At 35.9% G+C, this 23,899-nt stretch overlaps 2 protein-coding genes across 2 annotated transcripts; one reads left to right on the top strand and one right to left on the bottom strand.

Annotated features, from left to right (window-relative positions):
* Nucleotides 1-1,410: 1,410 nt before the first annotated feature.
* Nucleotides 1,411-1,917, bottom strand: LOC109158414. The gene has a single exon (XM_019306323.1). It carries the CDS (start codon nt 1,915-1,917, stop codon nt 1,411-1,413), a length of 507 nt encoding a protein of 168 aa, XP_019161868.1.
* An 11,954-nt stretch (nt 1,918-13,871) lies between these two features.
* Nucleotides 13,872-17,366, top strand: LOC109158413. Its single transcript, XM_019306322.1, has one exon. It carries the CDS (start codon nt 13,872-13,874, stop codon nt 17,364-17,366), a length of 3,495 nt encoding a protein of 1,164 aa, XP_019161867.1.
* Nucleotides 17,367-23,899: the final 6,533 nt, after the last annotated feature.

Below are 23,899 nucleotides of genomic sequence, written 5' to 3'. Positions count from 1 at the left end.
ATGTACATTACACAAAATAATGTACTTTCAGTACTTAAATAATGTATTTTTCCTGAATACAATGTACATTTTTAATGTACTAAAAATATATTATTTGTGTACTGAATATACATTATTTGATGGTATAGTCTACACAATAATGAATGGATCTTCAACTAACCTACTGTCTCATAAAAGTTTAACAGCAATAATAATATAAATATTATATGAGTATTGCTTGGTGATTACATTAGTTAAATTTAAAAGGAAGAAGAAAAGCACTTAGGGGGTGTTTGGTAAATAGCTGTTAGCTGATTGAGTTAGTGTGTTTGATTAGTCGATAGTATTGGCTGATTGTAGAAAGATGTTTGGTAATTAGTTATTAGTTGATAGCTGATTATATGCAAATTGACTTTCTCAAAAGGCTAATAAGAAAAGATGCTTTGAACATCTTTTTGAATTTGTCTTTTGAAGCAATAAACTATTACAAAAAGCAAATTAATCAAACACTTATATTGGTTGTTTAACCAAACCAAACAACTAATAATGGTCAAACAAGCAAAAATTTACCGATAGGTTAACTATTTTACCAAATAGAACTTTAATTTCCCATAAGTCTTTTTTTTTTTTTTTTTTTTTTTTTTTTTTTTTTTTTTTTCCCTTTGTTCAAAGTTAAATCAAAAATTTTAAACGAAGTCACAATCTACATAATGTATATGGGGAAGTAAACAAAATAAGCCAAGAATATATATATAGAAGGAACTGAGATGGATCTTAAGCTATTAATTGTTTTTTTTTTAAAGTATTAATTTGGTCACATTTTATAGGAGAGAAAGAAAATATGATCTTAGTTGTTAGGGCTAATGTACATAGACAATGCTAGTAGAGAATAAAAAATAATGTTATTATCGTTGCGTTTTGGCCTATCAACTCGTTAGTTGTCTTGAGGTGTCTGCACGCTAATAGCCTGGGGTTTGTATGTATGTGTATACGTGTGTAGAATAAAGCAACAAGAAGGGAGAAGGAGAAGAACACAATTGAGCACCACAACCATGTAAGTGTGTTTTGTATCATTTAGCTTTCACCAATTTATATAATGATTCATACAACCCTTCAACTACATAACATAAATAATGTAATCAATGGAAAGCTAATGAAGAGTCTTTACATTTTAATGGCCATAAGTATAATAATTATAACACTCTCCCTTAGCCATTATATTAAATGACTATACTCATGCCTCGTTAAAAACCTCGCTAGAAAAACTCTGTGGAAAAAATCTAGTCGAGGAAAAGAGTACATGTAGTGTAAAGTATGCGTTGCATCGGTTGCCTCGTTAAAAACCTTAACCTAAGAAAACCCAGTGGGAGAAAAACTTAGCTAAGGAAAAAAGAGTACAACCGTAAGCCTTCCGGGCATCATCTTCCAGATTTAAACTTTAGAGTTTATCGCTACCCCTGAAGACAACAGTCTTCCTAGCTTTCGCATCCCAATTTTATAAACGTACTTTTCAAAGATGGATGTAGGCAGGCACTTAGTGAACAAATCTGCCAGATTTTCACTAGAGCGAACATTTTCAATGAGTAGTATCTCACCACTCTTCTGGAGTTCATGTGGGTAAAAGAATTTAGGAGCGATATGTTTAGTAAGGTATCCTTTAATGTACCTATTACTCATCTGTGCAACACATGCTGCATTGTCCTCATATAGGACAGTCGGGGAATCAACATTGCTCATTGTTCCGCATGAGCGATGGATATGCTGTATCAGTGATCTCAACCATACGCATTCGCATGCGGTTTCATATAAAGCAATTATCTCTGAGTGATTAGATGAGGTAGAAACTAAGGTCTGTTTAATGGACCTCCAAGATGTAGTTGTACCTCCACAAAGGAAAATATAACCAGTTTGCAATTTAGCAGTATGAGGGTCAGACATATAACCAGCGTCTGAATACCCTGTCAAAGTAATGTCCTGGTTGTTTTCAAAATAAAGACCAAGGTCTTTTGTCCCTTGGAGATATCTAAAGATATGCTTTATTCCACTCCAATGCCCTCTGGTTGGAGATGCACTAAATCTAGCAAGTAAATTCACTGAGAAAGCAATATCCGGTCTAGTGCAATTAGCCAGATAAAGCAAGGCTCCAATACCACTTATAAGGAACTTCAGGTCCTAGTACGTCCTCATTATCCTCCTTAGGTCTAAATGGGACCCTTTCCGCTTCAAGGGACCAGACTACCATTGGAGTGCTAAGGGGATGAGATTTATCCATATAGAATTTCTCAAATAATTTATTAAAATAGTTAGCTTGGTGAATGAAAATTCCATTGGGGAGATGCTCGATCTGCAGGCCGAGACAAAACTTGGTTTTTCCCAAATCTTTCATTTCAAATTCTGTCTTTAAGCATGAACATGCTTCTATAAGGTTTTCCTTTGTCTCAATAATGTTCATGTCATCGACATAGACAGATATAATACAGAAACCATTAGATGACTTCTTAATGAATATACAAGAGAAAATATCATTTTTAACATATCCCTTCTTCAGGAGGAATTCACTCAAATGGTTATACCACATTCTCCCATATTGCTTCAAGCCATATAATGACCTTTGAAGTTTGATGTGATACATGTTTCGATCTTTCTCCCTCATATTGAAATTTTGAATACCCTCGGGTGTTTTCATGTATATATCAGCATCTAGTGACCCATAAAGGTAAGCTGTCACTACATCCATCAACTGCATATCTAATTTCATGTTTACTGCCAGTGATATTAAATCGCGGAATGAAAAGCCATCAATAACAGGAGAGTATGTTTGATCAAAATCAATTCCAGGTCTCTGCGTGAACCCCTGAGCTACCAATCTCGCTTTATATCTAACCACCTCATTGTTTTCATTCCTCTTCCGTACAAATAACCACTTAGATCCTACTGGGATCACATCTTTTGGGGTAAGTACGGTGGGACCAAAAACATTTCTTTGATTAAGCGAGTTGAGCTCTGCCTCAATTGCATGTTTCCACTTCAACCAGTCAGAGCGCTTCCCGCACTCAGTTATTGACTTTGGTTCTGGATCCAGATTATTTTGTAGAATATTACAGGCAACTGCATAGGCAAAAGTGTCGTTGGCGACTATTAAATCTCTGTTATATGCTTCTCCTGTATCAACAAAATTTATGGCAGTTTCTATATTGACATCAACCAGATCATTGTCATTTCCCAAAATATTCTTATCTGGATGTTCCGCATCCCCAGTGTTCATATTATTTAGAGCACATGCAGTTTTATTGGGTTCTCCGTCTTCGGGACGGTCGTTTTCAGGACGGTTAACATTTCTCTAGAGTGACTGAGATATTTTACCAATTCTCGTCTTCCGTGGATTTAAATCTTTTGCACCAAGTGGTCACCCGCACTTATGGCGATGGGGAGTGTCAGTGTGCATACTTGGTCCCTCGGGGACTTCAACTCTCGAAGGAGCATTCACAGCAGGGATATGGGATCTAGTCACTCCTCTGTTATCTGTAAAAGCATCTTACAGGTTATTTGCTAAATTTTGCAAATTAATAATTTTCTGAACTTCTAGTTCAGTTTGACTAGTACGTGGGTCTAAATACTGAAGATCCTTTTCATCCCATGAGATTACCCCAACATTTCAATAAATAAGGTCTTTTATCTTCCCCTAATGCCGGGAAATGATCTTCATAAAAAATGCAGTCAGCGTACCTTGCGGTAAACTGATCTCTTGTCATGGGCTCTAGGTATTTAATGAGGGAAGGAGATTCATAACCAACATATATACCTAGTTTTCGCTGCGGGCCCATGGAGGTATAGTGTAACACCCCACTTTTCTTAAACCTTATTAACAATACTTAACTTAGAAATGGATACTAAACAAGCATAATAAACTTACTAATCAAACTTTAAGAGGTTTCACCGCCACAATCACCACACACAGTGATTGCACAGGAAAGGAAAAGATCTAAACAAAGTCAATCTTAACTAACTTTAAACAATCTTAGGGAACAAACCCCAGTGTCCAACACCATCAAAACATCTAAACAGTTCTACAACCAAATCTCAATAAACATAACTGAAAAAGAGTTTAGACTACAACAAGCACTCTAAGCTAATCTAGTCTAACTCGATCGCTCTCAAGAACTGGGCTCACCTGAAAGGGGTTAACAAACAAGCAAGTAGAAAATAACCCGTGAGCACGAAGCTAAGTATAACGCTACTCAACCCTGTAAAGTACTATAGCATATACTTTTTGAATACATTTGTTTCACACTTAGATCAAGTATTCTCAATCACTTTAAACAACATTCAAACATACTCAACAGTAGTTCTATATGCTTGCAACCTAATTATCAAATAGGCATACTTCTCAATTATTTAACTCATCAACAATCTCATGCTTTCACATATATAACTTATCATGGTGAAATACACTAATCATGCTCAACTGATGGGTAAAGAGATACTAAATACTCAACAAGCAATCTCATATTATCATGTGTCTCAATAAGCAATCTCATGCTATCATTTATCTTAATAAACAGTCTCATGCTATCATATAATGAATAAACGACAGTATAAAGACATGCTTCTTCTCATACTTTCATGTAAATCATGCAACTCTTATAATCATGCAATAAAATGAACATGATGCTTTAGTATAAGTATAGATAGATATACATATACACTATAATCTAGCTGGCCTAATACTCTTCTCAACCACAGAACCATTCTTTTTGCTCTTTTCTCAAACTCTATGGAATCAGGTATCGTACTTGTCAGTGTGCACACCCCCTGACCGGGATTCCAAGCCCGACGAGTAGTATCCTACCCAGTAACTCGGGAATATCGACCTCGTTACTTCACATCGGATCTCAATGTCTGTTTCTTTCTTTACTTTCTCTTTTCTTCCAAAAGGAGATAGTCCTAACGGGCATCCAAAACCTCGGATTACTCACACTAGATACATATAGATATAACTCATGCATTTCATTCTCATGCAATAACTTACTTATGCAAACTTATGCACATAGCTCCTCAACAACTTCTCTTTTCTCACAAATTGAAAATCAAGTATCATGCAACTTCTCAGTGCAACTAGATAATGATTTTCCCAAAATAGATATAGGTTTTTAAAAGAATACTTAGACTTACTTAGAGCCGCTAATGCACTTTAATTCATGATATACTAAACAAGCTCTTTTACTATAAAGAATATCTCAATTCTCTTTGACTATAAGTCAAACAGGCAATGTACAAACTCATGCTCATAATTCAATTCTCGGTAATCTTCTTAGCAAACATTTAACAAATAATGATTATGCTCTTTAAACTTGAAATACACTTCATAAACTCAACTTATATTTTATGCTTTAGTAATTCACTTCACTATAATTAAATAAGCTCATGTACTGTACAAACCAAATATTCATATTCTTGACAAATTCTCAATAACTCACAATGAATATTTAGACATGCTATTCAAGAAAAACTTAACAAATAATGATCATGCTTTTCAATCAAATGGCTAAGCTCAAACAATTCAAAATCCTTCTTCACTGTAAAAAAATTACAGTATACTTCAAAGAAATTCTCTATACAATTTCTACTATAAATTACTCATTTCAACTCCAAATTCAACGAAGTCAAATTCTACTAGTGCGACGTAACGACCCGAGTGTCCTAGCCTCAAGGGCCCGTGACTTCCGGACCGAAAAAGACACGTAGCTAAGCCACAGAGGGCCCGACCACTGCACTGATTTGGCCTAGCGGGGCTTGAGGAGCCCCGCCAAGCACGGATTTAGCCAAGAACCGTGCCCAAGAGCCGGCCCTTCACGGGACTAGCCAACGGTCCCTACCTAGGGCCGTTGGCTAGCTCTGTGAGCTTGTCTGGTGCACAGACAATGTGCACCAGAGAGGATTCTTCTTCACCTACAACAATTCTTGAGCAATCCAACACTCCCAAATTCTCAACAACACAATCATAGATCAACAATAGATCACTTAATAGCTCAACAACATCAATAGTCTAGCATTTCTAAGAATTTTCACTAGCATCTTGACTTCACAGAGTCATAAATAAGATGTGGGAGTTCATGGGTTATACCTTTGTTGTTTCTTCTTCTTGTTGAGATTCCTCCTTCTTCCCAAGTCATCCACTACCCCCTTCACCACCTAAACACCTCAAACAAGCCACAAAACCAACCTTAAGAACTAGAATCTCAGAGATGAAAGCTAAGAAATGGAAGCTAGAAGGGAAGAGGATGAATGGATGAGATTAGGCTTAGAAACTTACTGTGCTTTCCTTTGTGTTCTTGCAGAGCTATTGGTGAGAAGACAAGGATGGAATCAAGAGGCAAAGGTCTGATAACTATTCATTTTATAGTGGTGTCCAAACCCTAGGAGAATCAACAATGATTTGTGAAGGGCAAAATGATAGTTTGGTTGGCTTTTAAAATGTATCAGACAAAGAAGTGGAGGTTTGTGGTCCACCATGCTACATGGACCAAGTCTAGGAAGATAGTTTTTAAATAGTTTGGGGGCCAAAATAGATTTTCCAAAAAAACAATTTCTAAATAAACACTTGATTTAGGTTTCTCAGATTTCTCCTGGTTTCACTCAGATTGACTTTTGGGTCAAAAACTTGGTACGCAATGTACCAAAAAATTTAGGATTTAGAATTAAAATAAGTCTCGGTGTTGAATTCATTTAAAATATAACTCAAAATAATTAATTCCAACACTGTTTTCGGGTCACAAAAATTTTGGTAGAGTGAAAAATGGCTATTTTAGAATTTCTTAAAACCGAATTTATAAAATTAAATTTTGGGTTGTCACATACGGTTTGTAGGTGATATGGGGGTATAAATTGCACACTCAAATACACGCAGATGGGAAATGTTAGGTTCTACACCACGTAGTAGTTGCAAGGGGGAATAATCATGATATGCACTGGGTCGGATTTGTATTAAAGCTGCAACATGTAATACTGCATGTCCCCAACATGAGACTGGTAAACTGGACTTCTGTAGTAATGGTTTAGCGATTAATTTAATACGCTTAATCAGAGACTCAGCCAAGCCATTATGAGTATGGACATAAGGTACAAGATGCTCCACTTTGATGCCCAAGGCCATACAATAATCATTGAAAGCCGTCGACGTGAATTCTCCAGCATTATCCCTTCTTATTGATTTAATGGGATAATCTGGGAATTGGGCATTCAACTCAATAATTTTCGCAACAAATTTAGCGAAAACTTTGTTCTCGTGGACAACAGACTAACATGAGTCCAACGAGTGGAAGCATCAATAAGGACCATAAAATATTTAAATGGTCTAGTAGGTGGACTAATAGGTCCACAAATGTCGCCCTGCAATCTCTGCAAAAATATAGGCGATTCATGTCAACCTTAGTATGCGACGGGCGTACAATATATTTCCCTTTCGCACAAGCCACACATGTAAACATATTTGGCGAAAGTACCTGAGATCTGGACAGGTTATGTCCAGCAGAATTAGATATGATCCGACCCATCATATTCTGCCCAGGATGACCAGACGGTCATGCCACATTTGAAAAGAATGTGGATTTTTTAGTTTCATGATTAGTGCAACAAATGAATCATTGGGTTGTATATAGGTATAATATAACCCGAAGATAAGGAGGCAAGTTCTTCGACCTCTCGTTTTTGACTAGTGATCAACTGAGTCATGATTAAGAACTCCTCATTGTTCTAAGTCTTAGTTTCAATATGGAAACCATTCAAATGAATATCTTTGAAACTCAGCAAGGTTCCTTTAATTGAGGGTATAACAAAGCATTTTCAATCAGTAGCTTTGTGCCCTTAGGGAGGATGATAGATGCTCTTCTGGAGCCCACTATTTGCACCTGATCATTAGAAATGGTAGTAATATTACTACTTGATTTGTTTAAGGTACGAAAAAACCTCATATCCGTTAGGATAGTATGCGTGGTTGCACTATCCACCAAGCACAATGTTGGTTCATGCTCCATTGTGCGAACAACAACTTTGCAATGTTATAAGATCTTCGGGGTTACTTCTCAAACAGTGGATGTTCGTTACTAATTAACCAATGCCTTGGCACAAAAACAGCATGTGAAGGTTAAAAAAAGAGTAGGTGAACCATTAACCATGATAAAATAGAGTGACATAGATAACAAGTCATAAAAATGATATGAAAAATATAGGTTCATAATCCAAAAGAAACGATACGAAGAAAAAATAGGTTCATAAACCAAGAACATAAAACAGATCATTCTTGATCACCAAAGTCTTCAAGCTCATATTTTATAACGTCATCATCATCATTCATCACTCTATTTGCTTCAGGAAAATCAGTGTTGGTGTGATGAGATTCCTTTCCTGACGGTTGCTTATCATTTTTCTTTTGCATCATTTTGTAAGCTTCAACCAGATGCTTTAGTGTGCGACACGTACAAGACTAGTGTCCCGTACATCCACACCGATAACAGGTTTGTGACCTTGATGAACCTTGATCACTCTGTTTCTTATCTTGGGCCCGATAATCATTATTGCCTTTGCCTTTACCACTTCGATTGTTTCGACCGTGAGCTCTACCACGACCCTTCCTCGACCCCTTCTAGAATTGCTTCCCTGGGCAATATGATGTGCTTCAGGCGCGGGGGCAGAACCAACAGGTCGTGCATTATGGTTTTTCATCAACAACTGGTTGTGCTTCTCAGCCACAAGAAGTGCGGATATCAGATCAGAATGCTTTTCATAATTCTTTGCCCTGTATTGCTGCTGGAGTACAAGGTTACTCGCATGAAAGGTAGACAGAGTCTTTTCAATTAAGTCTGTCTCTGAATATTCTTGTTTGCAGAGCTTTGGTTGCGAGACTATCTTATGAAGGGTCAAGTTGTAGTCAATAACTGACTTATAGTCCTAAAACCTCAGGTGAAGCCAGTCAAATTGGGCTTGAGGGAGGACAATCGATGACTGCTGGTCAAAACAGTCCCTCAGGGACTTTCATAATGCAAAAGGGTCCTTTTCAGTCAAGTATTCATTTTTCAGGTCGTGGTTCAAGTGGTGACGTAAGAAAATTAGAGCCTGCGCTTTCTGGGCGTTATTACACTGTGACTCGGAAACAATGATTTGGCTTAGTTCTTTAGACACGAGATGAAACTCTATGTCTAGAGCCCAAGTCAAAAAGTCGCCGCCGAGCTCATTAAATTCTCTTTTGGCGATAGAAGACATGATCTACAAAACATATATCATATGTTCTTATATATATTCATAACTTCACATGTTCATAGCAAAATAAGGGATTAAAAAAAAGAATCTCTAGATGCAAAGCAAACTTCAAGAGATGAAATTGAAAGATAAAATCTGAAAAATAAACTCATCTTCCGAATACACACAAAGACCGAAAGTGATGCAACAGGAACCGACGCGGCAAACACCGAATCAATACGGCAAGCATCGACTCGTGTTTATGGCATCAACTCGTGCTACAGGCAACGAGTGGTGCTTCACTCTCCAATGCACCATCGATGCTCCCAAGTCATCAAAATAAGCTTTAAAGTCTTAATGACTCTTAAGCTTCCAAAAAAACTTTAACAAACTTAATAAAAAATTAGTCATTCATTCATTGCCTAATCAGACACAAAAATTTGATAATATATATATTCTTAATATATTATCACATATATGCAAGAGAAAAATAACCAGTGAATTCACATGCATATATATATATATATATATATATATATATATATATATATATATATATATAATACAAAAACAGTGGGTTCTTTTCTTTTAATCATTAGAGTGTATGTCATACCACAACCAATCAAATTAAACTAATAAGCAAAATGTTCTTCTTTCCAGGAACTATGGCTATTATCCAAATAAGATGTCAATTTTGCAGTAAAACAAAATATAACACCCAATTTTGCCATACATTTCATTAGCATAAGCAAAAAAAATTGGAAAAATCATATTCTAAAATTTGCAAATACATATACAAACTATACGTACATATGCAATATCATTCTTATCTAGACAATATAATATGATATATTAGGAAGACAATCGGGCATATACCGTGTTCATACATTTCTTTCAATTCGTAGAATATAGAATTGGAAATACATATTCAGGAATTTACACAAACTTATGTATATACGAACCAATGTGTAATTCATATTTCAAATTTCATAATCAATGTGTATCATATCAATCATGTATTATATGAATTCTATGAACATGCTTGTCTAGTATAAAAACATGTACTGTAACAGGTCTGAGCATACCGTTCACCAAGGGATATGTTGGCGATTCGTGCTGATATCGTGTTACATTTTGGTCTATCAACTCGTTAGTTGTCTCGCGGTGTCTGCACGGTAATAGCCCGATGTTTGTATGTATGTGTATATGTGTGTAGAATAAAGCAATAAAAAGGGAGAAAGAGAAGAACACAATGGAGCACTACAACCATGTAAGTGTGTTTTGTATCATTTAGCTTTCACCCATTTATATAATGGTTCATACAACCATTCAACTACATAACATAAATAATGTAATCAATGAAAAGCTAATGAAGAGTCTTTACATTTTAATGACCATAAGTATAATAATTATAACAATTATATATACTTTTTTTTTTACTATAATTATATATCACTTTTTTTTTCTTCTTCTTCTTCGAATAAAATTAAAACATGTAACAAGAATTTTAATTTTTCTCATAAATCATAATACATTTATCAAATTTCACTTTAAAAGTATTTTACTTTCTCCACGGAATTTATAAGAGAAATGAATAAAATAACAATCCCATTTTTTAAGGTCTAATGCACATACACCATACCAAGTGGTTTGTGGTCCATTGGTATCTGGTTGCTCCTAGGGGTGTTTAATCGGTTAACCGTTTGGTTAACCGAACCGAATTAACCGAACTTTTTAAACCTTTAACCGTTAACCGAACCGAAGTTTGTGTTACCGAATTAACCGAATCGATTTTTTTTTTCCGGTAACTGATTAACGGTTAACCGAACCGTTTTAACCAAACCGAATTAACCGAACTTTTTAAACCTTTAACCGTTAACCGAACCGAAGTTTGTGTTATCGAATTAACCGAACCGAATTTTTTTTTCGGTTAATCAGTCGATTAACCGATTAACCAAACTTTTTAAAGCTAAAATTTAAAATTCTAAAAATCACCTAAAATAATAAATCAAATTAAAATACAATACATATCATAGTAAATGCATCCCTAACTTCAAATCTTCAATCAAAAATTCAAAGTCTAAATATCCATAGTCCATTATATTTTGATATTAGTATTACGCACTTACTATTTATATTTATTTATTTATATATATATTAAAAATTTCGGTTAACCGTTCGGTTAATTTGGTTAACCGACCTTTCGAACCAAATTAACCGTTAACCAAAGTTTTGAAATTCCTTTAACCATTAACCGAACCGAAAAAGTTCGGTTAAAAAATGGTTAACCGAACTTTGTCGGTTAACCGAAAATTCTCCGAAGTTTGCACACCCCTAGTTGCTCCCTTATGTGGGAGGTCTAAGGTTTGAGCCTTGGTCTAGGCACATATAGTATATGTGGGTATCCCCCTTCTTTTGTAATAAAAAATGTACATACTGTTAGAAATATACAAATGAAATAGACATGTTTCATGTAATAACCTCAATAGCAGAAGCATAGTATCAAGCACCTCCAGCCATAGTTATCATCTCTGTAGCATTGCTTCAAGAATCGTAAGGAACCCTGGTGTTTTGTCTACCACTTGGTCTCCTGTTCAACTAGATGGTGTAGTCTCAAAGTCACAGGAGCAGTGGGAGGACCATACATATATATAACCTACGTGCCATCATTATAGGTTAAGTAACGGAAACCGTTACTTCCAACATTATGGCCATAAATGGCCTATAAACTTGCACCACTTAATGGTGACATAATGGAAAATGTTACATTCTCCCACTTGGTGCAAGTATTAACTCAAAGAAGCAAAAAACATGAACCATAGAGATAGTTCCTCTTAATTTAGAGTAGTATCCACTTATGATTACAATGTAACTTATTCTCTAAGTACCTTATGTGGTATAAAACTTAATGAATAAACTTTATGTTAATTCTTGATTATAATTAGTTATCAAAAACTAATTATTGCCGCAATGGCTAAATTTGGCATAATAAACTTGCACAACTTCATTTGTACAAATATTAATGGAAAATGTTACAATTTTCCACTTGATGCAAGTATTGGCACAACCTTTGTTGAAGATAAAAAAAACATGAATCATAGTGGTATGTCCTCTAAATTAAAGTGTGAGTAATACCATCTATGCATCACATGCATTTTGATTCCCAACTCAGGTCCTTTATGAATAAACCCTACGTTTATTCTTGGTCCAACCTTAGGGATGTTTCTCAAATAAATATGCGCATAACCATATGAGAAACCATCCAAATTATTACATAGAAGTGACAAAATAAATGTACGTACAATATAGTCACATAATAAGTTCCATGTACCCCGTATGATCCCAAAAATTTTTATAAGCATGCCTTAAGTAGGATCCACAACTATTAGCATAATGCTAATATGTTTCATGACTAACTCATTATCTTTAATACTATCGTTGAAAGCTAAGTTTTCAGAGTCGACACGTCTATCACTCCTACTCTCATTAATCTTAGCAAACGACAGTAATTGAGTAGTCTATATTCCAACGACTTAGATAACAAATTCTTGAGTCTAAGCACACAAACAGAACTTTAAACATACACCTTATAAATAATCTCCAAAACAAAAGGGAAGCCCAACTTTCATGCAATCATGCCATAGAGCAATAACGAGGACTTTTTAATGTAATTTTGTGAAATAACAAAATATTGTATCAAAAAAGTCCTCAAGATTCATCTATATGAACCAACATCATGAGTCTTCGCATGCTTTGTGTCTCTCAACATTGAATCTTGAACCTTTTAAATCTTAATGGCCCAGGATCAATTTGATGAGACGAAAGACTCCAATAAATGCTAAAGAATCTAACTCGTGATAGTTCACCATAAACTTAATGCCATTGTTATAATAAAAAACTATTAATACAACCTTTTCAGAAATATGTTGCACAACTTGTAGTTAAACAAATTGAATTATTGATTTTATAATAACAAGGCAATGTGTCTTATCCTTGAAGTGGAGCAATCTTGAAGTGGGACATCTTTAATGATCTTTCCAAATGATCATTCCCACTAATCAAATGGGGCATCTTATTGATCTTTTAAATGATCACTCCCACTAATCAAACCATTACTCATACTCTTAAAGTTATTCTTGAGCATAAATGATATACCCACTTGATGGATAGCATACTAGGCCTGGACCCACACGGACCGGCCCAAGAAATCAACTAGATCAAGGAAGCCCAAGAAAGACACGACACAAAGCAACCCAAGAATTTGTTAAGGATTGGGCTTATTATTCTCAATATAATTATAATTGGACTCATTATTTCTAGTATAATAGAACTAGGTTTTATTATGTAATTAAGACTCCCAATATGAGGTAGTCTAGAATTCTTATTCCTTGTAGGGCTCAAGGCCCAAAATATGTATAAATAGACCTCTCGCACAGAGGAGAGGGGGACAACTCTCTCAGCAATTCACGAGCAATACTCATCAATACAACATTCCTATATTTCCGCCATATATTTCTCCTATATTTTCCTATATCCTCGTTACTCTAACGGTAGTGTTGGCCTGCCGTTGACTGCCCAAAAGTCATAAAACCAACATTGGCGCCGTCCGTGGGGATCGATACGAAAAGTTATCGTTCGTTCCTCAAAACCCTGAAAGCATGGTAACTACACGACGAAATACTCGAACTAACCAGGCAGTCACTAGACCAGTCAGAGATTTGAGAGAAACCCTCAGCCCCCCCCCCCCCTCGCAGGTACCGAACGATCAGCATATTTCCCTGGAGAGGGAGGCCGACCGGGGAGGTCACCGAGAAGAGGAAGAGGTTCGTTCGAACGCACGCCCATCGGCCGTTGGTGTCCCACGGATCCAGCCAGTGGAACTCACCCCCGAGATAGTAGAGGCCGCCGCACACTACTTAGCGGCCCTACATCATGGCCAGGCTGCAAGGGCAGGATCCCCAGAACCCTCCCGGATAAACTATACCACCCAGATCGCCGGCGGCCGACTGCCCAACACGAACTTGCCCCCTGAAAGAACACAGAGATTGGCTCCACCCCAGGGACCCCGTCGTGCAATCTCCGTCCTAGACCGCTTAGGGCCCCTGAACCAACGGGAAACCGCTCCACAGCCTGAACTCGGAAACCCCCCGGTAGAAAGCCCGCAACAAAGAGTCAGGCTCAACCCCCAGCGAGGGGCGGAGGTCACCCAGGCAACCGGTCCTCACACGGGAGGGGCAAGGGAAGGGGATCCCGATCGAAGAAGAATTCTGCAAGACATGATGGAGGGTAGCGGAGAGACTCCAGAACTTGGTCAGGGGAATCGAGATCGAGAGATGGCAGAACTCGCCAGGGAGGTGAGAGACCTCCAAAGGAAGGTTGAGGGTAGGGGAGATCGACCAACCGCTCGATCTCTCTTGTCTGCCAGTCCATTCTCTATGAAAATCCAAGAATATCGCGCGCCAAGAGACTTCAAGTGTCCGACAATGCCTACTTACGATGGAACAGGGGACCCCAGCGATCACTTAGTCGGTTTCCAGGCAAAGATGATGGTAATAGGGGCGGAGGACCCCATGTACTATCGCGCCTTTTTCTCAACGCTGGGCGGGGCAGCGCAGCGTTGGTTCCTATCTCTAACACCAGGGTCCATCGATCGCTTCGAAACCCTAGCCGAACAATTCCTAACCTACTTCGCAGGAAGCATGAAAACAAAGAAGCACTTCATGACCCTGACTGCCATACAACAAGGAGAAACTGAGACACTAAAAGAGTTCCTAAAAAGATGGCAGAAGGAAGTACAGGCTGTAGAAGATCTGGACGACCGAACGGCCCTCACTTTATTCATGGAAGCCCTCCGGTCAGGGGATCTGTTCACTAGTCTACGAAGGGAGACCCCCGACACGTATGCACAGGCCGTCCATAGGGCCAACAAATACGCGGAAACAGAAGAAGCTTTGCAACAAAAAATAAGGCGAGAAGCGAAACGACCCCGTGACGAGACGAGAACGCGTCTCTCGGACCGACCGTCTAAACGGGAAGAAAGATCTAACGTCATCCGGGGGCCACCTCCCCCTCGACACAGAGCAGTCCCCACCCTCGGGGCAAGGCACGTGCACGAGGTCCAACCACCCCGACCTACAGAGAACCTACCGCCACCAACCACAAAGGCGGAGGAACGGCCGGCCGCGGGAAGAGCCAGATACTGCCGATATCACAGGTCCACGGGACATTCTACCGAAGAATGTACTACCCTGCAAAAAGAAATCGAGGAGCTTATCCAGAAAAGACAATCGACTACTCGCCCCAACCAATGGCGAAAACTTCCATGGGCACCAGCCTGGAACCCTCCCGGCGAACTTAGGGATAGGCCCCAACAGAAAACACCCAACCAACAAGAGGGGAATCCAGAAGAGCAAGACGATCGAAACTGGAAACACAAGCGTGTGATCCACATGATTTGTGGCGGGCCTGCGGTTGGAGACAGCTCTCGCGAGAGGAAACGTTGGGCTAGACAATTATATGTAGGCGCAGTGCAACATAGACCCCCCATCAAGAAAGGCCGGAGGGACGTCATCACCTTCTCTGATGAAGACCTCCCGGACGGCCCAACGCCACACCGCGATGCCCTTGTCATCACCGTGGACATCAATGGGACCATCGTCCGGAGAGTATTTGTAGACACTGGCAGCAGTGTCAATGTCATGTACCTCGAGACATTTAACAAGCTGGGACTGTCCCGAGAACAACTACACCTAGTGCGGACGCCACTTGCTGGGTTCACCGGAGATAGCGTAGAGGCTGAGGGGTGCCTCACCTTGTCCGTGGAAATAGGAGAATACCCAAGGGTCCGTTCCCTAGACATGGAGTTCGTGGTTGTTAACATCAATTCCGCGCACAACGTAATTCTAGGGCGTCCAGGTTTAGAGGACCTGGGGGATGTGGTGTCGCTCGAGCATCTGTGCTTAAAATTCCGAACACCAGAAGGAGTGGGGATCGCTAAATGCGATCGCCATGTGGCCCGATCATGCTACCTCCTCTCTTGCCGACAAATTGGGAAACACGACCTGCAGGTCCAAACTATCACCGAGAAAACCAAAGGAGAGGAGATTAAGGAAAGGCCGGAACCCGCAGCCGATTTAGAAGAAGTAGCTTTGGATGACTCCAGACCAGATAGAACGATCAAGATAGGCAAAGGATTAACAGAAGAGGTCCGACTGAGTATCTTACAGACACTGAAAGAGTACAAAATCCTATTCGCTTGGGGACCCGAAGACATGCCCGGAATTGACCGGTCGGTCATCACCCACCGCTTATCTGTCAATCCGGCCACTCGACCAGTCATGCAACGGAAGAGGCACCTAGCAGCAGACCGAAGAGAATTCGTAAAAAAAGAAGTTTCCACCCTACTAGAGATCGGACACCTCAGAGAAGTCACCTATCCCGCTTGGGTGGCTAACGTTGTGCTAGTACCCAAGCCCCCAGCATGGAGAATGTGTGTCGATTATACTGACCTCAACAAGGCGTGTCCTAAGGATCCCTTCCCCTTACCACGAATAGACCAACTGGTAGACCAAACTGCCGGTTGCGCACTACTTAGCTTCATGGACGCCTTTCGGGGCTATCACCAAATATTTATGGAAGAGCATGACGAAGAAAAAACTGCATTCCTGACACCTGATGGAGTCTATTGCTATAAGGTGATGCCGTTCGGCCTGAAAAATGTGGGAGCAACATTTACAAGGATGGTCTCCAAAATATTTCACAGCTTGCTTGGGAAAAGCATGGAGGCTTATGTCGAAGACCTGTTGGTAAAAAGCAAAGAAGCCCCCGAGCACTCTCGAGACCTTAGAGCATGCTTCCAACTCATGGAAAGATACAAGCTGAGATTGAATCCAAAGAAATGTGCATTCGCTGTCCGTGGGGGAAAATTCCTAGGATACATGGTCACACAGAGAGGGATAGAACCAAACCCCGAGAAAATAAAAGCCATACTGGATATGCAACCGCCCACCAACCTACTGGAAATCCAAAAACTGACGGGACGACTGGCAGCCCTTAGCCGTTTCCTCTCCAAATCGGCAGAGCGCTCTCTACCATTCTTCGAAGTGATCAAAAGAAGAGAGGGGTTCGAATGGACCCCTGAATGTCAAGCATAGTTCGAGGAGTTAAAGAAATATCTGTTATCCCCACCCCTACTGATGGACAATTTTAAATATAATGTCCTCGCAAGTGCACGAGTCAGTGTAGTAATAAGGTGCAAAAGCAAGGGTCGATCCCACAGAGAATTGTTACAATGCAATTTAATTACTTAAAAGAGTGGAAAGAAAGAAAATAAAGTTTGAATTGCAGTGAAATTAAATTGAATTGAGAACACTTAATAATAATCTGAAGTCAAGGAAACATAATTGATAATCAGAATGGATTAACTAAATTAAATCACCAGTAGAAAATAACGACAAGAACAATAATTGAATAACCTCAAAATGAATTAGCCAGAGATTGAATAAATTAAAATAACTAATTAAATAATTTTAAGGTTCAAAGCTAATTAAGAATCAATTGCAAAATAATTGAAATTTAGAAAGCTAATTGAGTAATTCAATAAGAATCAAAATAACAAATAATAATCAGAACGAAAAAAGCTTAAGAACATAAATAAAGTTGGCCAGATTTCAACACAATTAGTTTTATAAATCAAAAGATAGAACTTAATTCAATTGGTAAAATTAAGCAATTAATATAGAATGTTCACCGTAAATTCATCATGCTTCCAAATACACGAAATTAACAATGCATAATGTAAATAGCAATAGTTAAATCAAAAAACATAATCTTCCTAATGTAAAACACAAAATAAATTAACAAATAAAAAGAAAGAAAGAGGTTGAGGAAACACAATAAATTAATAAATTAAAAGATTAAAGAGGTGAAGAATTGTAGTTTCAACAGAATTGAGATTAAAGGGATTGGATTACAAACTCCAGCCTAGCAAATACGACAAAGAAAATTAAGAAAGGAAAATTAAGAGAACCAGACGATTTTGCTGTCACATTGTGAAGCCGCTGAATAGAAAATATGCGCTGCCAAAACTGAAAATCGCATCACCCAGAACTCGGTCGCTGATCAAAAATCTGTGCACCGCCTCCGGAATTGGTCCGGAGTGAACTGATCATCCCCTCAACCGCAATATCTTCTATTTATATAGCTTCAGATCAGAGAGCCGTTTGAATGCCCTAAAATGCGCTCGCCATGGCCTCTGGACGATCTCCTTTCTCGCGATGGTATTGACCGGACAATCTGGGACTTCGTATGCCGCACAAATCGACCAAGACCAGACTAAATCTTTTATCTTTCATTGAATAACTTAAATAAATTACAATTAAAAGCTCATATAAAGTAGAGTCCATATATAACTAATCTAACAATTATTAAACTCCTGCTAATCAAGTATAACTAAACTACTGTTGTTGTTGTTATTATTATTATTATTATTATTATTATTATTATTATTATTATTATTATTATGAAGGAATTATTGGACTGACAAAATTCAAATAATAAAATAAATTTAGTAATTAAAACAACCTAAATTTAAACAATATTAATAAAAACAACTTATAGCAATAATAAATAAAAATAGATAAAAATTAATCAATTATTACAAATTAACTATAAAAAGATTATTTAAAATAACACTAAAAATAATGTTTATCAAATTCCCCACACTTATTTATTTGCTTGTCCTCAAGCAAAGGCATTATTAACAAAAAACAAAAGAAATTAAAAAAAAGATACCAAACATTAAACTGAGCTTTACCCGAGTAGCCTTTTCAAATTTATTTACCTCAATGCAAGGTTAGTGTCAAATCAAAGAGTGCATAAAACAGTTGACTAGAAATTATAAACTTTAACAACTAAAATAAATATAAATTGTGCTCGTGTGCTGACACCCCTTATATGAACTATACAAAAACTCAATAGAATAATATGAAATTTTCACAAATAGAATAATATGAAATTTTCACAAAATATAACCTAAACCAAATTCGAAAACATTCTATCATAGTGCAGGTGCAAAACATGACGGAAACAAGGATCGAGTCATTTATTAAAATTAAACTGCAAATGCTCGTCTCTTTCAAAGTTCACTCATTATTTTTCTATTTTGACTTTTTTCGAAGAGAACTTTCCCAAAAACCTCGCCATTTTACGCCAGACTTGTTTGGGTTTTCAATTTTGTGTGTACTCATAAACCACACCACAACACTTATTGATTTATTTATTATACATGTGTATAGGTGGCTGATTCAGTGGAGTAGAATCTCTGAATTATTTCAAATGAAATAAATAAAACAATCTCATTTATCTTTTTAAAATATTTTTTTCCTTTTCACCTCACTTATGTCACAAAGATGATCCTTGAACCAACACACTACACCACAATTTATAGCACTCAAGAATTATTTAAGAATTTGAAAAAGGTAATATAAAGTGAAACCAACATATAAACTAAAAATTACTTTAAAAAAGGGGCCCAAATAAAAATATTGCACAGGATCCCAATTTTTATTGGAACGGCCCTGGTTACATGTACATATTTAGCATGTCCAACTATGGTGGGGAATTATAATCCTTGTTAGATTAGTTGGACTTGCTGATAATTAGTGGGTATATCATTTATGCTCAAGAATAAATTTAAAAGTAAGAGTAATGGTCTGATCAGTGAGAGTGATCATTTAAAAGATCAATAAGATGCCCCATTTGAGCAGTGAGAGGACCATACATATATATAACATACGTGTTATCATTATAGGTTAACGGAAACCGTTACTTCCATTTCAAACCATAACATTATGGTCACAAATGACCTATTAACTTGCACCACTTAATGGTGACATAATGAAAAATGTAACACATACACTATGTTAATAAATTTAAAAAAAAAAAAAAAAAAGAGTAAACTTATTTAATTTCACTTTTTACTTGTTTTTTATTTTTTAGTTTTTAGTTTTTACTGACGTGAGTGATTCAAAACAAAAAGCAAATCACAATTTTTCTATTGCTCTTTTTTTTTTTTCAATAAAATAAAAACATGTAATAGAAGTTTTATTTTATAATAATACATTTATCATCTTTCATAAAGAATAAATAACAAATTAATAATACCTAGAACTTTAAAGAGTATATGTTCTTGTTGTATAATCTGTATTAAATGGTTTGAAAACAAAATAAAAATAATAATAAATTAATTAATTAATTAAAACCGTTTAATTATGTTAAAAGGTAAAGGCCTCGGCCCGTTTGCTAATATAGTTAGTTTATCAGTCAATTTTGACTTATTTAATCACTATTAGTTATTTGATTTGGTTAAAAAACTAATATAAGTGTTTGATTAATTAGCTTTTTGTAACAACTTATTACTCTAAAACGCTAAAATTCAAAAGTTGCTCAAAGTAGCTTTTTTTCAATCAATTTTTTTAGAAAAGTTATTTGCATGTAATTAGCAATTAACTAACAATAAATTTACCAAACACTTTTCTACAAAACTAATGTTATTAACTAGTCAAACTTACTAACCTAATCAATTAATAACTATTTACCAAACGCCCACTTAACAAAAAAAAAAAAAAAAAAAAAAAAAAAAAAACATGTGACCCTGTTGTGCTGCAAGAGCCGCCAAGAGGCGGGATTCCATGGGAATCTTAAGACAATGAGGCATATCATACGACAATAATCAACAGTAGTGGTCCACCAAAACAAAAATAAAACCAGTAGTGGTCCACTACTCCACCGACAATGTCATTTGCTATGATATAAAAACTTGTCACAAGACTTTGTTCATCTCGAGTGATTGTGAGATTTCTCATAAATTAGAGGATATAAAAACTCATTACTAATTGTGATAATAGTGCATTTACAAATTAAAATAGCCATTGGACAATATTTTTATAAAATATTTCTCAAGCTTTATGTTTTTATTTGTGAAGAGATTAATTAATAATACATTAATATTTTCAGGAGGAGTTAATTCCATTTTTAGTCATATATTTATAGATGATAGTATAATTTTAGTCATTTTTTATCAAATCATCTCTTTTTGGTCTTAGGTGTAGAATAAGCCGACAAAACATATATATATATATATATATATATATATATATATATATATATATATATATATATATATATATATATATATATATATATATATATATATATATAAGGGATCATATGCGAAAGTTTTTTTAGGTGAAAAATATAATTTAATCTCATTTATTAATTCGGTTGAGGTTAAGGGTCTTGTGGTCCATTGGTATCACGTTGTTCCCTAATGTGTGGGAGTTGTTGGGTTTGAGCCTCGATGGAGGTGTAGTTTAGGTATCCGCTTCCTTTGTAATAATATATATATATATATATATATATATATATATATATATATATATTACAAAGGAAGGGAATTTAATTTAGAAAAATTAATTCCAACCAGAAACCCAAAGATTGAATTTATTTATATATATATATATATTTAAGGGAATCAAATAAATAAAGCGAAAAGAGAGTTTTTAAATATGAGATTATAAACCCAAATGAAAGAAAGGAATATCCAAGTCGTGTGTACCACACACTTTTCTTAAAATCGATTCGCTACCCCCCCGATGGTGCTAAGAGCATTGTAGCGTCAGTCTTCCAAGATAAAATGGAAATGTTTGAGCACTCAAACAAAACAAGTAAGCCCGGCGAACTATAACTATAAGGAAAGCACTTAGACTTTTTCGGAAGTGTTGGCAGAGCTTTCCGTAAAAAAAGATTTTGAGAATGAAAGAGAGAAAAACAAAAATTGTTTCAAAGTTTTTCCACCTTCATTTTTCAACTCAAATATGTCAACTTTGAGAATCAATTTCTTATTCACTCATTATCAATTTTAAAGAGCCTCTATGCTTTAACAATCCAAAGTCCTTCTAAAAGGGCCTTGTATATTTAGTGGTGCAAATCCACCCCCAAACCAATATGTGACAAGTGATTTTTCAAAGCATTTCCACTCTCAATTTTTAACGCAAATGTGTTAACTTTGAGAATCAATTTTCTCATTCACTCATTATCTATTTTGAGTGTACAAACATAAAAAAATTCTTTGTCTTACTAGGAAAAATCTGAATCCACTTTTATCCGGCTCAAATCAGAAGTGAACCCACATATATTTATACCACAAAATAGTCACTTAAATATCATTTTATGCTCAAAATTATAACATAAAGTACGTGGTGTTGCATTTAGCATGTGGTGTAATGTGCGCCATTAACTTATGAAGTTATGAATAGTTTAAACTGGGTCAAATAGATCGGGGTTGGTTTTTAAAATAAGTAAAAAAAAAAAATAAAATAAAAAAAATAAAAAAAAAAAGAGAGAAGTTTAAAATAACCAAACAAACAAATAAATGATATGGGAATGAAGAAAAAAATGGGAAGTGAGATGAAAAATTATATTTATATTTAATAAATTAAATCTACATGTTTCACATTTTTCGCTCAATGGCATTTAACCAAATAAGTGTGCAATTTGCAAATATTTTTATTATTTTTGGGTGATATGGAAACAAGTCATCTTCACTATTCGACGGTGCACCGCGTAAAATCTGTTCATATATTTTATTTTATTTTTGACAAAATTCATATATAATAATTCACAAATTACACAAGAAAAATAAATGATACTAAGAAGACTCTAAAATATTTACCATTATTTTAAAAACAATTTATGTTGTGATGATCAACAATTAATTTTGTACAGGGGTGTGCATTCGGTTAACTAAACTATTTTAACCGAACCGTTTTAACTGAAATTTTTAAATCTTTAACCGTTAATCGAACTGAACTTTGTATTACTGAATTAACCAAACTTAAATTTTTTTTCAATTAATCGATCGATTAACCAAAGTTTTTTTTTAACTATAAGTTTAAAATAAATCAGGTAATAATAAATTCAATTACTTCAATACATATAATAATAAATCAAAACCTTCAATCCAAAATTCAAAATTGGGATTTCATTTTAATTTTAAGAATTTTACATTATATATATTTATTTATATATTTAAAATTTCGATTAACTCATTTGATTATTGATAATTTTGAACCGAATTAAATGTTAATCGGAATTTAAAATATTAAACTATTAACCGAATCGAAATATTTCCATTAGAAAATGATTAATCAAAATTCTTCGAATCAGTTAATCGAACTTTAATTTAAGTTTGCATGCCCCTATTTGTACGGGTAACATTCTTTTAATTTAAAAAAAAAAAAAAAAAAAAAAAAAAAAAAAAAGTCAATCACCGATTATCTCGTGAAGAAAAGAAAGAAATTCATTGCCCGGAAGCGGGCCTTATTTGCCAACCAAATGTTCGGTTAAGTGGACCCCACGTTAGATACCCGGTCAAAGAAGGAATCAAGTAAGATTCTTGCTTTTATGTTGCCCCTTGAATCCTTGATTCCGCACCCGTTAATATATATATATATATATATATATATATATATATATATATATATATATATATATATATATATATATTTATTTATTTATTTATTTATTTATTTATTTAAAGCTACTGTCTCTATTATATTGAACTATATGTTCGTTTATACTTTCTCAACCTGTTGAAGCACAAAGAGTCAACATCGCCTCCACTGAG

This window comes from Ipomoea nil, unplaced genomic scaffold (assembly GCF_001879475.1).
Source record: "Ipomoea nil cultivar Tokyo-kokei standard unplaced genomic scaffold, Asagao_1.1 scaffold2818, whole genome shotgun sequence".
Lineage (NCBI taxonomy): Eukaryota > Viridiplantae > Streptophyta > Magnoliopsida > Solanales > Convolvulaceae > Ipomoea > Ipomoea nil.
Note: the sequence above shows the minus strand (reverse complement) of the source record. Positions and strands in the feature narration are given on the sequence as shown.

What these genes read in the sequence shown, in the direction of transcription:
- LOC109158414 (XM_019306323.1), bottom strand. Translation starts at nt 1,917, where the DNA reads ATGTCTGACCCTCATACTGCTAAATTGCAAACTGGTTATATTTTCCTT.
- LOC109158413 (XM_019306322.1), top strand. Translation starts at nt 13,872, where the DNA reads ATGGTAACTACACGACGAAATACTCGAACTAACCAGGCAGTCACTAGA.